The 13,592-nt window shown below is 40.5% G+C and overlaps 1 protein-coding gene across 5 annotated transcripts in view; it reads right to left on the reverse strand.

The window, feature by feature from the left end:
* Window positions 1-13,592, reverse strand: part of ATP2B1 (ATPase plasma membrane Ca2+ transporting 1) — a 140,124-nt gene that overhangs the window by 32,984 nt on the left and 93,548 nt on the right. For all 5 annotated transcript variants that reach the window (XM_043967260.1, XM_043967257.1, XM_043967258.1 and 2 more), the window contains exons 4-8: window positions 10,186-10,440; window positions 9,966-10,091; window positions 6,824-6,964; window positions 4,880-4,918; window positions 702-863 (exon numbers count right to left, since the gene is read on the reverse strand). In XM_043967260.1, coding sequence (XP_043823195.1) covers window positions 702-863; window positions 4,880-4,918; window positions 6,824-6,964; window positions 9,966-10,091; window positions 10,186-10,440 — 723 coding nt within the window. The remainder of the gene's footprint in view (window positions 1-701; window positions 864-4,879; window positions 4,919-6,823; window positions 6,965-9,965; window positions 10,092-10,185; window positions 10,441-13,592) is intronic.

The following is a 13,592-nucleotide window of genomic DNA, read 5'->3' on the forward strand; positions in this document are numbered from 1 at the left end:
GCTGTCTCATGGTTGAGGAAAGCAGGTTGTAGCGATGACCTTTCTGAGGTTCCTTTCCTGGCTAGGGCTAGCTCTATGATGCACAGCAGCCACTCTTCTGCAACTTAAAAGGTCTTAAGACAGTGCCCTTGGGCACCCAAAAAAGGAAGACTTGCTCATAGTGATATTATCAGTGTGTCTCAGAGGCAGAGCTTAAACCCAGTCTTCCTTAACCCAGCCATTATGCGAAGTTGGGTCTCAATTACAAACCAAGCAGAAAATGGTGCAATCTCATTTTAATTCAATATAATTAGTGCCTACACAGGTGCACTAAGACTTTTGAGAAAGTCTATACTCACCTATCACCTCGAGTTGAAGAGAAAAAAAATTAGTGTAATAGGTATGTCCTTCCTAAATTACTTTTTAAAAAAATTTATTTATTTATTTATTTTTTTGGTGAGGCAATTGGGGTTAAGTGACTTGCCCAGGGTCACACAGCTAGTAAGTGTTAAGTGTCTGAGGTCGGATTTGAACTCAGGTACTCCTGACTCCAGGGCTGGTGCTCTATCCACTGTGCCACCTAGCTGCCCCCCTAAATTACTTTTTATCCATACACTCAACATAGAACTTTGGCTCCAGTAAGTGAAACAAGCAATTTTTAAAAGGAAGAAAACAGTCAAAGCTTTGTTTAAAAAAATCTTATTTTTTCCATTACTTCATACCTGCTTTTCCAATTTGAACTGCCAATTTTGTGAGTTTCCCTTGTAAAACTGACTTTTCTTTCTTTGGCAAGTTTGCTTTCTTTTTATCTTTTTCATCCCCATCTCCTCCTTCTTCACTCTTCAATGGCTGCATTTCCATGGCTGCGCCATCCTGAGCTTTTGCTATGATCAAAAATAAACATACATTTAAAAAGCATTATATCGCTGATAACATTTATGTGCTCATAGAATCTTTATTTCTTATAATCTGTAGAAATTTAGAAAATGCTTGAGTTCTGATCAATAACCCATTCCCCCTGTACCAACTACAATAAATGAGCATTTATTATGCAACTATTATATGCAGACATTTAGATGAGATATGACTTCAAGGAATCCACGTCTATTAAGACACTGCACCTCCAGAAGTCACTTGAATAGTATCCTATTTAAGTCTAATAGGATAAAACAAATATTATTTAAGTCTACTGAACAATTAAAAAACAAAATGCTATCTGTTAAGTCCTAAGGAAAAGGGCCATTAATAAGGTGAGGGAAAGGAATTTAAATGGGAAAAGGCTACCTACAGGAAGTGATGGATTTCAATAAGCAAAAAAGAGACTCAATAAATGTAATCAATGCACACAGGTATGAAAAGCATACTGGAATGATCACATGAAGCAATTAGTAGTGAATGTTCAGAAGGGAGACTGTCCCATATTCAGCGAAAGTGTATCAGGAAAGGAAATAAGCCTGGCAGGCCGCTATAGCACCAGCTCAGAGAGGGCTTTGAATAACCCTTAGGATTTTCTGAGCAAGAGGGGTGACGGTCACCTGACCGTCACATTATTTTGGCAGCCACTGTAAAATCAGAACTTCAGAGTTTGAAATGGCTTCAGTGACCGTCTAATTTAACTCACATCCAAAAACGAGTCCCTCCTATAACATATCCCAGTAAAAAGTCATCCACCATGAGGTCAGTTCCTTCCCCTGTAAGCCCAAGCTTGCCTTTCTGAAACTGTCACTTGTTGCCCTTTGGTGGTTACCCAGCCAAATGATACCTGGAAGAAGAATACTCCAGAGTACAAAAATAGCTCCCTGGCCTTTGAGGCAACCCAACCCAAGATGGGCCTTTCTATTAAGCAGTTTTGTTAGAAGTTATTTCTTACATTAAGCCTGAGTTTTCTTTTTTTGGGGAAACTTCTACCTGTTGTTCCTCATTCTGTCCTCAGAGGCCATAAAAAAGCCCTTCAATTATTTGAAGATGACATTTCCATCCCACTTCAACCTTCTTGTCTCCAGTGTGAGATTCCCTAGTTCCTCCTAGTAACTAACTGGAGATGACAGACACCAAAGTCAATGGTATGAACATGTGAGAGAGGGACAGACCCTAAGAGAAGACCACTATTAAGAAACAATGAAGAAAAGGAGGTAACAGGAGTCCAGACTGGGGAGGAAAGAGACCAGGAGAATATAGCATTGATGGTGAAAAGAATTTCCAATAGAAAGGAGTGAATATATTTATTACAAATAAGCTAGAGAGATGCCAAGAAGGATTAGGGATTTTTAGAAGTTTATTGGACTTGGCAATTAGATGAGCACTGGCGATCTTAAAGCAGTTTTATAAGACTGGTGAGGGCAAACATGCATTGGCAGGGGGTTAATAAGAAAGTGGAGAGTGAGAAGCAGAAATACAGGTTGCCAACAGCTTTTCAAAGGGAAAATAGCTGGTTGGGGTCAAAAGAAGGCCTTCCTTTTCAGGACCACAGAGAACAAAGCAGGTTATAAGTAGACGAGAAGGAGCCAGAGAAGAGTAAATAATTTAAAATGCAATGAGGAAAAGGAAGTTATGCGATCAGAGGCACAAAGAAAGGGTGTATCCTGAGTCAGTAGTAGAAATTCCACTGTGACTGTAGGAAAGAATGACAGAGTTTGGACAATGAGAGGGTTTGTGGAATGACAAAAGGAAGCTGAAGGACTCTACATATTCTGACCCAAATCTCTGTAAATTAGGATTGACTTTTCTAATCAAGTGTGCTGAAGGATTGGTTGGAAGCAAGAGAAGAAAAGATCTGGGAGGTGAAGCCAAGCTCACAACCTGAAAGGAGGCAAGCAGATCAGCTGCCCCTTATCTACCCATACGAAAACCTCAACATTGCACTAGGCTGAATTATAACCAAGAAATTCAGTGAGATGTTACAGGAAGTGATTTCTTCCAACACAGAACGACACCAAAGTCAGCCAGAAGTCTGCAGGCCAAAGGAGAAGGAGCTGCCAGCAAAGCCGGAGCCGGCTCAGGCAAGCAAGCCAGCAGCCTCCCAGCATGACCAAGGGCGGGCCAAAGACACGTGTACCCTGCAGGGCTTTTGGTCCAAAGGCAGGAAGAGCAGAGGAGGGCTCCCTGGAAGAGCCCCAGAGTGCTTGTAAATCCACAGCACGGGATGCTGGAAGCCCATCAGGTGAAGCAGCAACCTGTGTAGGAGCAGCAGCACTTAGGTTAGGACACTCCATGACTCCAAGGTCCCTAGAAGTCCGAATCTCAAAGATTAGGGGGCCTTAACTCCAGGAGAAAGGTCAGCACAGAAACCTAGGTGACTCAAAGCAAGGCCAAACAAGGCTGATCACTCCAAAAGACAGCAAAGACATATATAGTTTGGTATTGAAATACACCAAATTCAATAGAGAAACAGGTGGGGAGAGGGAGAGGGGGCCAAAGAGGGAAGATAATGCCGGGGAAGAAACAGAACCAAGCAAAAACAAACATCCTGTGAAGAAGGGATTAAAATAGGGAAAAGTCAAAGCCTGCAATCTAAGGGGTTCCCAACACCTGTGGAATGTCCAAACAAACTATGATATAGGAAATGGAATAGTATTGTGCCATAAGAAATGATGAAAGATCATCTCAGAGAACTTTGGGACTATAATCTGATGAAGATAACGAAGTGAGCAGAAGCAGGAGAAAGACTGATGCAATGACAACACTGCACAGAAAAACAACTCTGAAAGCCTCCCCAACACTGACCAAAGCAATGAGCAACCACTCCTGCAGAGGGCCCAAGATGAAGTCGGCCACTGCCCTGCAGTCAGAAAGGGCTGGACTCAAGAGACAGAGACTTTTGTTTGTGGAAATGGCCACTGTAGGAATTTAAGAATCCCCCCCCCCTTTTAATTGGGGAGAGGGAGTAACAATAGGGATTTCTTCAAAAAGAAGGTCACAGTTTACAAAATGTACAGAAAAGAACAGAGAAAAGTCTGAAGAAAGAAGAGACAAACATGGAAATTTCCAAAGAAATGTGTGGAATTTATTATAGAAATCTTTAAAAAGAAGTGGTGGAAAGTAGAAACTCCTGGTTTCATGAAGAATGCTCTTCTTTGTGTTCTGTGTATATGAAAAAAGCTCTTTTTTGGGGTTTAAGTTTAGATTTGAAAATATAATTTAAAAGAGTTTTGGAAAACTGATTATTAGGTGTACAGAAATGAGATTAAGAATAGAGAAAGACTGATGAATAGAATATCATAGAGGTAATGTATCTCATGAATTTCTGTGAGTAAAATCAGCCTGAATTCTTCTAAGGGTGCTTAGCAGCCCTAGAGTGAGAGTGGGTTACACCCAAGGAAGATGATTCATAGGCTGGGAAGAGTACATGGCCAATTCAGAGGGTAGGGAATAGGCAGGTGATGTATTAAAAGTAGCGTCGAATATATAAGCCTAAGGGCAAATTTCCAAAAAGGTAACTATGAGGAAACATTTTACACTGATCAAGCTATATAGATAAGTCATTAGGCTTTGGCAATAGACCCACCAACTACTTCAAAAACCATAGCCTTTGTTGACCTACGTATTCCCATTATTGGCAATGTGGTGGTGAAGACATTGCTGGCTGCTTCGTGTCTTCTTTTTTTTTTTTAATTTTAAAAATTATTTAATTTTTTTTAGTGAGGCAATTGGGGTTAAGTGACTTGCCCAGGGTCACACAGCTAGTAAGTGTTAAGTGTCTGAGGCTGGATTTGAACTCAGGTCCTCCTGACTCCAGGGCCGGTGCTCTATCCACTGTGCCACCTAGCTGCCCCATGTGTTCTTAGAGATGCTATTTTAAGCCAAGACAGTTAAGTAAAGAGGAGAACAGATTGAGATTTTTTACTTAAACCAAATGCATTTCTAAAGATGACAAGGCAACTAACTGCCCTTCTAAGTTTACCTTTATTGCGGTTTTCAACAGTTCCATCTTGTTTCTTATCTGTAAGGGAAAAAATGGAAATATTTTTAAACACGACCTTATCAAACGATAGTTTAAAACAGTTCCTATAATAGCATTACCCTTTCATAACAGTAGTAGTGCACTTTGTTTTATGGCTTAGTTGTGGCATTATGCTTGGCCATTCTCTCTTTGAATACAATCTTTCATTATCTGCAATTCTCTGCACTCTGTGCAAGTTTTGGATGTTATACATGTAGAACTCTTTTGTGCTGTATGTACACTTGTATGTCCAAGAGTCCAATTACATGGATAAAGGGCCCCTAGCAATCACCTAGTTCAACTTGTTTTAACTACCGATCAGGACACTGAGACCCAGAGCTGAAGTGTGTTCTATGAAGTCAAACACCTAGTGAAGAAAAGAACCCTGTATCCCGAAATCCCAAGCCCAGCCTACTCTGAGTGTAGGTTGATCAATATTTTGATTACTGTAACTTTAAATGGTACAGAACCCCAATATTTTACAGCTATGGCTGATTGACTTAACAACAACCATAAGATTTCATAGATTGCCAGAGATGGCTAGACAATTCCAATAAAAAAAGATTAAATGAAATATTCATTTTAAAAATTCTGAATTTAACACCAAAAAGAACCTATAATCATTTTAATATTGAAATAGGAGCATTTGATGTACTGTATAGGATACTGTCTATTCCACAGCTTACTTAAAAATCAACCTTGAGAGGCCTTGACTTGTCTAAGGTAGCACTGAGCCAGAATTCAAACTCACTGTCTTTAATTAGCATTCCAAAGAAGTGAGGTTTCAGGGACAAAGGATATAAAATATAATGTAAATTAGCACGAGCTCATGCATTCATTCTTTCTTCAGCAATTTTTTTAACTTATTCCCCAGCCTCAAGTCTCTCCCCAACTCATTCTCCAAGTGGCTGCTCAAGTTATTTTCTTAAAACATGAAGCCTGACAGGCCACTCCTCTATTCAAACTCCAGTGGTTCCTGGTCACCTCTAGGATCCAATATAAACTCCCATGTTTGCCATTTAATGCCCTTCACAATCTGATCTAACCCCAACCCACCCTTTGACCTTTACTACTCTCATTCATCTATGGTCCAACCAAATTGGTCTTCTTCCCTGTTTCATGGTTGAAGATCCAGCAAAGTTAACTATGGAGTAAAAAGTGTTGTTATGAGAACAAAGAGAAGAGATTCAGAAAGAGAGGGTAGTTAACAGAAAAAAGCTGCAGAGAGGTCAAGAAAGTTAAGGATTGAGAAAAGGCAGTAAGAGTTGTCAACTGGGAGATCACTGTAAGTCTGGAAGTAGCAGTTTCACAGTGGAATGAACGCTGAAGCCAAATAGCAAAGGGTAGGGTGAGAAGTGAGAAGAAAGGAAGTATAAGCAATGAAAGCTGACAGCATTTTGGCAATGAAAAGCTAGCCCAGACAGGATGACAGCGTGGGAGGGGGGAGGGGGAGGAAAGAAGGTCAAGTGAGGGCTTTTTAATGGTCTGGGGAGACCTGTGGGCAACAGAAAAGGAATCAGTAAACAGGGAAAGACAGAAGACTAAGGAGAGAGAGATGAGTGGGAACAGTCTGATGGAGACAGGGAGGGATGGGCTTAAGGTTAGAGATGTTCCCCTTGGTAAGAAGAGCCAGGCTTTTGGTCCAAAGGTCATTACTGCCCCCCTCGCCCCCCCCCCCATGTGCCTTCCAAACCTCTTTCATATGAAAATGTTTAATGAGTCTTTCCTCAGTTCTATATTCAAAAGACAGTACTGTGCATTTTGTAGAATATGAATTCCAAAAAGGCCATCTAACTTTCTTCATGTTTGCTGTAGCAATTTTAAAAACAAAACCGGCTCCCACAATCATTTTCAAATATAAATAAAAACAATTTTTTTTTAAAGAAACCAAATGACTGTACTTACTTTTCTTTTCTTTTTTCTTTTCATCTTTCTTTTCTTCTTCTTCACCTCCAGCCCCAAGTAAAGTAAAAATAATTCCAGTTTGGGAGTTCACACCCACAGCAGTAACTACCATTCTTCCAGAGCCTTCCATCACATGGGTACCTGCAACAACATAAAATATGGTTTCTTCTTTGTAAACTTGATACTATTAAATAAGAACAGTTAAACTAATATTTTATTAAAAAATGAAGAAAATCTAATTACTAAAGATTTTCACAGATGAATAATCAAGATAAAGCTCTCCAAAGGAGGCACTTAATCTCTAAGAGTTTATATGAAACGGAGGTAAATTATTTGGAGTACCTCCAAACCAGACACTTATTTCATTGGTGATATAGTTTTCTAATTAGTTAAACATAAAAATTAGTGGTAGATATGAAACTCTTTGTATAAAAGCTTAAATAGGTGAATGGAAACATTTGAGAACAAATAGCTTGGCAATTCGTATAGCTTTAAAAAATTTTCATGGAACAAGTTTTTTAAATGTGATTAACTGTTAACTCTAAAAGAATATATAAAAAAGGCAAATGAAAGTGAAGATCTCACTTAATATCTCTATTAAATGAAAAAGGATTAAATAAGCTACTCTATTTAGATCCAAGTAGCCCTGTTAATTCTAGATGTTTGGTAAACATTTGTGGAATAAGTTACACAACAATATAACAAATATGAATCTATATATAAATATATCTATATCCATATCTCAGGAAAGCTGTTTTCAGACACTAATCACTTACTATCAACTTTCTTCACCTGCAAAATGAGTGGGCAGAGTGGTAGCCTTGCTGTCTACAGAGATCTTTGACAGCTCTAGATCTGTGATAATCCTAGTTGATCCTCCCCCAAACTAAAAAAGCCCCTTTTGATCCTTCTCCCCTGACCAAGTGAGCATCCTGGGTCAGCCTTCCCCATTCACTGCTCAAATTTACAGAGAAGCTGCCAATTCTTCACCCCTTCCCTATGCCTCAGACATTTGCAATCTGGCCTCAGTCCTCTGGAACCCACACTCAGCCAAGCAACGAGCATACATTAAATATCAGGCTTTGTCCGAGGCTGCGCCGGGGATACAAATTAAAACAAGAAAGAATGAAAGAAACAATCTAACCTCTGGAGAAGATGCCAAAGATCTAATTCAGAGCCTCCTTATACTTAAGCCAGTATAAAATCCTCCTAAATTCATAAAGCTTCAGTATCTCTCACACCACACAACAATCTCCTGAATGGTATCATGTTTATTTCCCTGTTCAAAAGCCACCATGGCCCTGAGCTGCCTTGAAGAGAACAGCAGTCACTCAGCTGGGCATTCTGGGCAGGCCTAGCCTGGTTCATACCACTTCATACATAGCGCCTGCATATGCATAAAGGACATTTCCTGGAGCCGGAATGGATGACTGGAGATCCTGCAGTGGCCACAGGAGAAGCTCCTTTCGGGGAAGAACTTTTATTTGTTGTTGTCATACCTCTAACACTTAGCATCTTGACAAATCTCACCTTCACTCCAGTTTCTAAAGTACTTTGGATCTCTCCTTTGCATCAGATAGATTTATTTATTTATTTATTTATTTATTTATTTATTTATTTATTTATTTATTCATTCATTCATTCATTCATTCATTCATTCATTCATTCATTCATTCATTCATTTATTTATTTTTAGGTTTGTTTGGTGTTTTTTTTTTTTTTTGCAGGGCAATGAGGGTTAAGTGACTTGCCCAGGGTCACACAGCTAGTAAGTGTCAAGTGTCTGAGGTCAGATTTGAACTCAGGTCCTCCTGAATCCAGGGCCAGTGCTTTATCCACTGAGCCACCTAGCTGCCCCAATCAGATTTATTTTTACATGTTTTGAGCATCCTATTTGATGTTAAACTTCCTTAAGCAGAGACTGCTCAGTTTGTGTCTCTGTTAATCCCAAAATGTTGAATTTGCTTAACTGGATACATTCATTTTTTTTTTTTTTTTGGTGGGGCAATGGGGGTTAAGTGACTTGCCCAAGGTCACACAGCTAGTAAATGTCAAGTGTCTGAGGCCAGATTTGAACTCAGGTACTCCTGAATTCAGGGCCGGTGCTTTATCCACTGTGCCACCTAGCCGCCCCCAGATACATTCATTTTTAGACACTCAAATACATGTCCAAAAAATGAAAAGTACAGAGATTTAAAGTAGGTGAAAAAAAATGACTGGGATTACATTTCTTCTCACATCCTCACCCCACCCTCCTTTCCCCTCCCTCTTCCTCAAACACAGCCCCCCCCCTCCCCCCATCTTTCATCTTGGTACCTTTGCACTAGCTGTCCCTTAGGCATGCAGAGGCCTTCATGTTTCCTTTGAGACACAGATCCAGCAAGCACCCCCTTCCACATGAACTTGACCCAAGCCAACTGCTATGAATTCCCTGTTGAACTACCCTGCTAAGTATATGTGGTTTCCCTGTATAGGATGTGTCATCTCAATTCCTTCAGAGCAGTGACTGTTTCTTGTTTCATACTAGTATCTTCAATGACATGAAAATATCTGTTAACTGAGTATCCAATGCTGATCAATAACTTTTCTGGAACAAGTGCTTTAGAGAGCTGTGCTGGGCCCATAGAGATTAAGTGCCTTGAACTCAAGTTTTTCTGACTCTGTGGCTACCCCTATATTCACTAAGCCACACTGCCTTTTAAATCAGGCCAGTTTAACATGATCATTTTACAATTTTTATTTTATATAGTAACGATTGGAATGAAGCCACCTGCTGGAGATTTACTGTAGAAGAGTTCCGCCCATGAAGCGAAGGTCTTTGAGGGCAAGACCAGGAGTCTTCTTTGGCGTCAGGAAGTGAGGCGGGCTAGTGGGAGGAGGAAGGAAGAGACTGGCGCTCGGTCTCACACTCTTTCCTTTGGACTCTGGTGGAGAGCGGAGCTAGAAATACGCTCTCCCTTTAATAGACAGGAATCTAGGCCTTTCTCTCTCTCTTTACCAAATTCTTATTCTCCTTAATAAATGCTTAAAACGTAACTCTTGCTAAAGCTTATAATTTATTGGCGACCACTCATTAGATATTTTAGACAGTTTAGCCAGAATTTTAGCCCTTAACAATATAGCCTTTACAAAGAATGCAGACCTGATAAAAGCAAGGGATCTTTATCCAACGTCTTCTTAACATGATCAGATTCTCCAGTCAGTGAGCTTTCATCAATTTTGAGATCATTTCCTTGAATAAGTATACCATCTGCTGGAAGAAGATCACCTGTAACACCAAGCAAAGGAGGGACATTCTATAAATAAGATCGAGAGATACCTCAAGTCCAGGGCTGAAGCTCTCTTTTCCCTGGGATGCTTACCATATTTCACTTGAGCAATATCCCCAACAGTAATGTCAGCTACTGGTATCTGAATGACTTGTCCACCTCTGATGACCGTGAACTTCTGTTCTTGTTCAATTCGACTCTGCAGACCTCGAAACTGCTTCTCTTTACTCCAGTCATTGAAAGCCGTCACTAACACAACACAAACTACTGACAAAAGGATGGCAGCTCCTTCAATCCAGCCAGTTTCACCTTCACCTTCTTCCTCCCCAACAGAAACTTCTCCACAAACTATATGGAAGAAAAGCATCAAGAAAGGCAAAAATAATTGGTGGTGTTACCATGGGTGTATGCCAGTCAGAAAATAAATTGAGACAGCTAGGAGGAACCACAGTGTACACAGCACCAGGCCTGGAGTGAGGAAGACCTCAGTTCAAACCTGGCCTCAGACACTTACTAGCTGGCTAACAGAGGGGAGGTCACTTAACCTCTGTCTGCCCCTCAAGGTTGCTGTGAAGATCAAATGAGATGATAACTGTAAAATGTTTAGCACAGGGGCAGCTAGGTGGCGCAGTGGATAAAGCACTGGCCCTGGATTCAGGAGGACCTGAGTTCAAATCTGGCCTCAGACACTTGACCCTTACTAGCTGTGTGACCCTGGGCAAGTCACTTAACCCTCATTGCCTTGCAAAAAAAAAAAAAAAAAAAGAAAGAAAGAAAAAAAAATGTTGAGCATAGCGCCTGGCACACAGTAAGTGCTACAGAATCTTTAGCCATTATTATTATTAGTAAGTTCCTATTATATGTCAGGCATTGTGCTAAATACTAAGGCTACAAAGAGGGGCAAAAGATAGTCCCTACTCCAGGAGCTAACCCTAAGGTGGGAATATTTATTTGGTAGCTCAATATTCTATACTAAGCAAAACCTTTGTAAAAAAAATCATCCTCTGTAAATTTATTAGTTTCCTATTATTTGTATAGTATTATGAGGACACAACAAAGGAAAAAAGACAAATTCCAGATCTTAAAGATCATATTTCAAATTGTGGAAACGAGATATCTAAAGAAACCAGAAAACCCCACAAAAGGGAGCTCCTAGTAAGGAACTTCCTCTAGATTGTGACTGTTCAGCTTCTCTGACCTGGGGCCCTTCAAGGTGCAGTGCATAACCAGGGGTCACATGGCTCATCTATGTGAGAAGCAAGGCTTGAACCCAGGACTTCCAAGCCCAGGCCTCTCCACCCCGTGACATCCCAATGTGTGTACGTAATTAATGGCAACTGGACTAGCCCTGGGATGCATTCAATGGCATAGGAAATCCCCCTTACCGGTGCTCACCCATTGTAAAGAGCTATAAAAGAGAGGGTCTAGCCCTATGATTTCAATGATAGAGAGAACTCTCAGCTGAGGAAACTTCCTCCACCCAAGCAGGTCAGCATCTTCTCTTCCAATACAGTCACAGAGCTGCCTACTTGAGTGTCAGGGTCACACAGCAAAGGTGTCTGAGGCAGGATCTGATCAGAGGGCAGCTCTGTCCACAACGTCACATTGCCTCCAAAGAACTAAATGAAAGCACAACATACATCATATGTTACTTCAGAGACTGCTGTGTCCTTTCAGACAAGGCAGAGTACCAAGAAGGTGGAGATCAACGCTGGGTGCCATAGACTAGTCAACTGTCTTTTTTTTTTTAAAGTGAGGCAATTGGGGTTAAGTGACTTGTCCAGGGTCACACAGCTATTAAGTGATAAGTGTCTGAGGCCAGATCTGAACCCAGGTACTCCTGACTCCAGGGCTGGCGCTCTATCCACTGTGCCACCTAGCTGCCCCTGAACTGTCTTTTTAAAAGAAAATTTTGCAGGACAATGAAGGTGAAGTGACTTGCCCAGGGTCACACAGCTAAGTAAGTTGTCAAGTGTCTGAGGCCAGATTTGAACTCAGGTCCTCCTGAATCCAAGGCTGGTGCTTTATCCACTGTGCCACCTAGCTGTCCCTTTAAAAAAAAATTATCTTTTTTTTTTTTTAATTTTCATAGACTAGTCAAGAAGGATGAATGCCAGGGGGCTTTTATGATAGGAGTAGGCCTTAGCAACTATGGTGAGAGAAGTTTGAGTAGAGTGTGAAGGCAGAAGCTAAACTGCAGAATTCTGAAGAGTGAGTGATGAGAGAGAAGCAATACAGGGAGGAGAGGGGCAGAGAGAGAGATCAAGAGACAGGTTTTTGTTTTTCATAGGAAAAGACCTCTATGGTCTCTTTAGAAAGAGGAACAGACTGTCAAGAAGGACTAACTAAAGGGAGGGGCAGCTAGGTGGCTCAGTGGATAGAGCACTGGCCGTGGATTCAGGAGGACCTGAGTTCAAATCCAGCCTCAGAATTTGACATTTACTAGCTGTGTGACCCTGGGAAAGGTCATGCAACAGAAGATAAAGTACACAGGTGAGCAGTTATCTTTGGCAAGATCTAAAATAGCCAATGGGAAGAGATGTGAAGGGAAGGCAGACAAAACTGAAGAGCACTGATGGAATTTATTTTGGATCAGATTCCATATTAATAATTATAAGGCAAAATCTCTGATGAAATGAAAAAAAGATCTATCAACAACATCTGTTTGCAATTGGACCATCGTTACAAGTAGAATAAAAGTTTTGTCCAATAGCAGAGTGAGGGAGTTTTATAGTAGAAGTTTACACTGGGCTCAAATACTGCTTTTGGGGTAATTTCCTCTAGCAGCATGTAGCTACTCAGAAACAAACTAAATTAGGGTTTCAAGCTACAAATTCACATATGCAACTCAGATTATACAACTGGACTAATAATGTCAAAAGAATATGCTCTTATTAACTTTGATTCTGAAGACAAATATGCTGTAAATCTATTTTATTTCAAATCACTGTAAAGTTGATCTTGGAAGAGAATGATTTTTACTGAATGCTGAAATTAGATGATCTGGATCTAAACCCCAGCTATATGTAGCCTTGGGTATATCAGTGAAGTCTCTGTGTTTAAGTTCCTCAACTTTAAAATGAAGCTAAGAACACTTTACTACCAAACACAGTATTCTTATGAAAACCAAGTTAGAATGCATGTCAAGTAATTGTTAAACCACATAACTATTCCAGTGACCCAACATCAACTGACCTCTCCCTGCAGCAAGGCAATCATTTTATTCCTATCTAATTTATTCCCTTAGGGGCAGCCAGGTGGAGCAGTACATAGAGTGTCAGGCTTAGAGTGAGCAAGACTCATCCTCAGATCAAATCCAGCCTCACCAACTTACCAGTTGTGTGACCCTGGGCAAATCACTTAACCCTATTTGCCTCAGTTTCCTTATCTTATAAAATGAGCTACAAAAAGAAATGGCAAACCAATTCAATATCTCTGCCAAGAAAACCCCAAATGTGGTCATGAAGAGTCGGACATAACAAAAATGATGGAACAACAAC

This window comes from Dromiciops gliroides, chromosome 5, assembly GCF_019393635.1.
Source record: "Dromiciops gliroides isolate mDroGli1 chromosome 5, mDroGli1.pri, whole genome shotgun sequence".
Classification (NCBI taxonomy): Eukaryota; Metazoa; Chordata; class Mammalia; order Microbiotheria; family Microbiotheriidae; genus Dromiciops; species Dromiciops gliroides.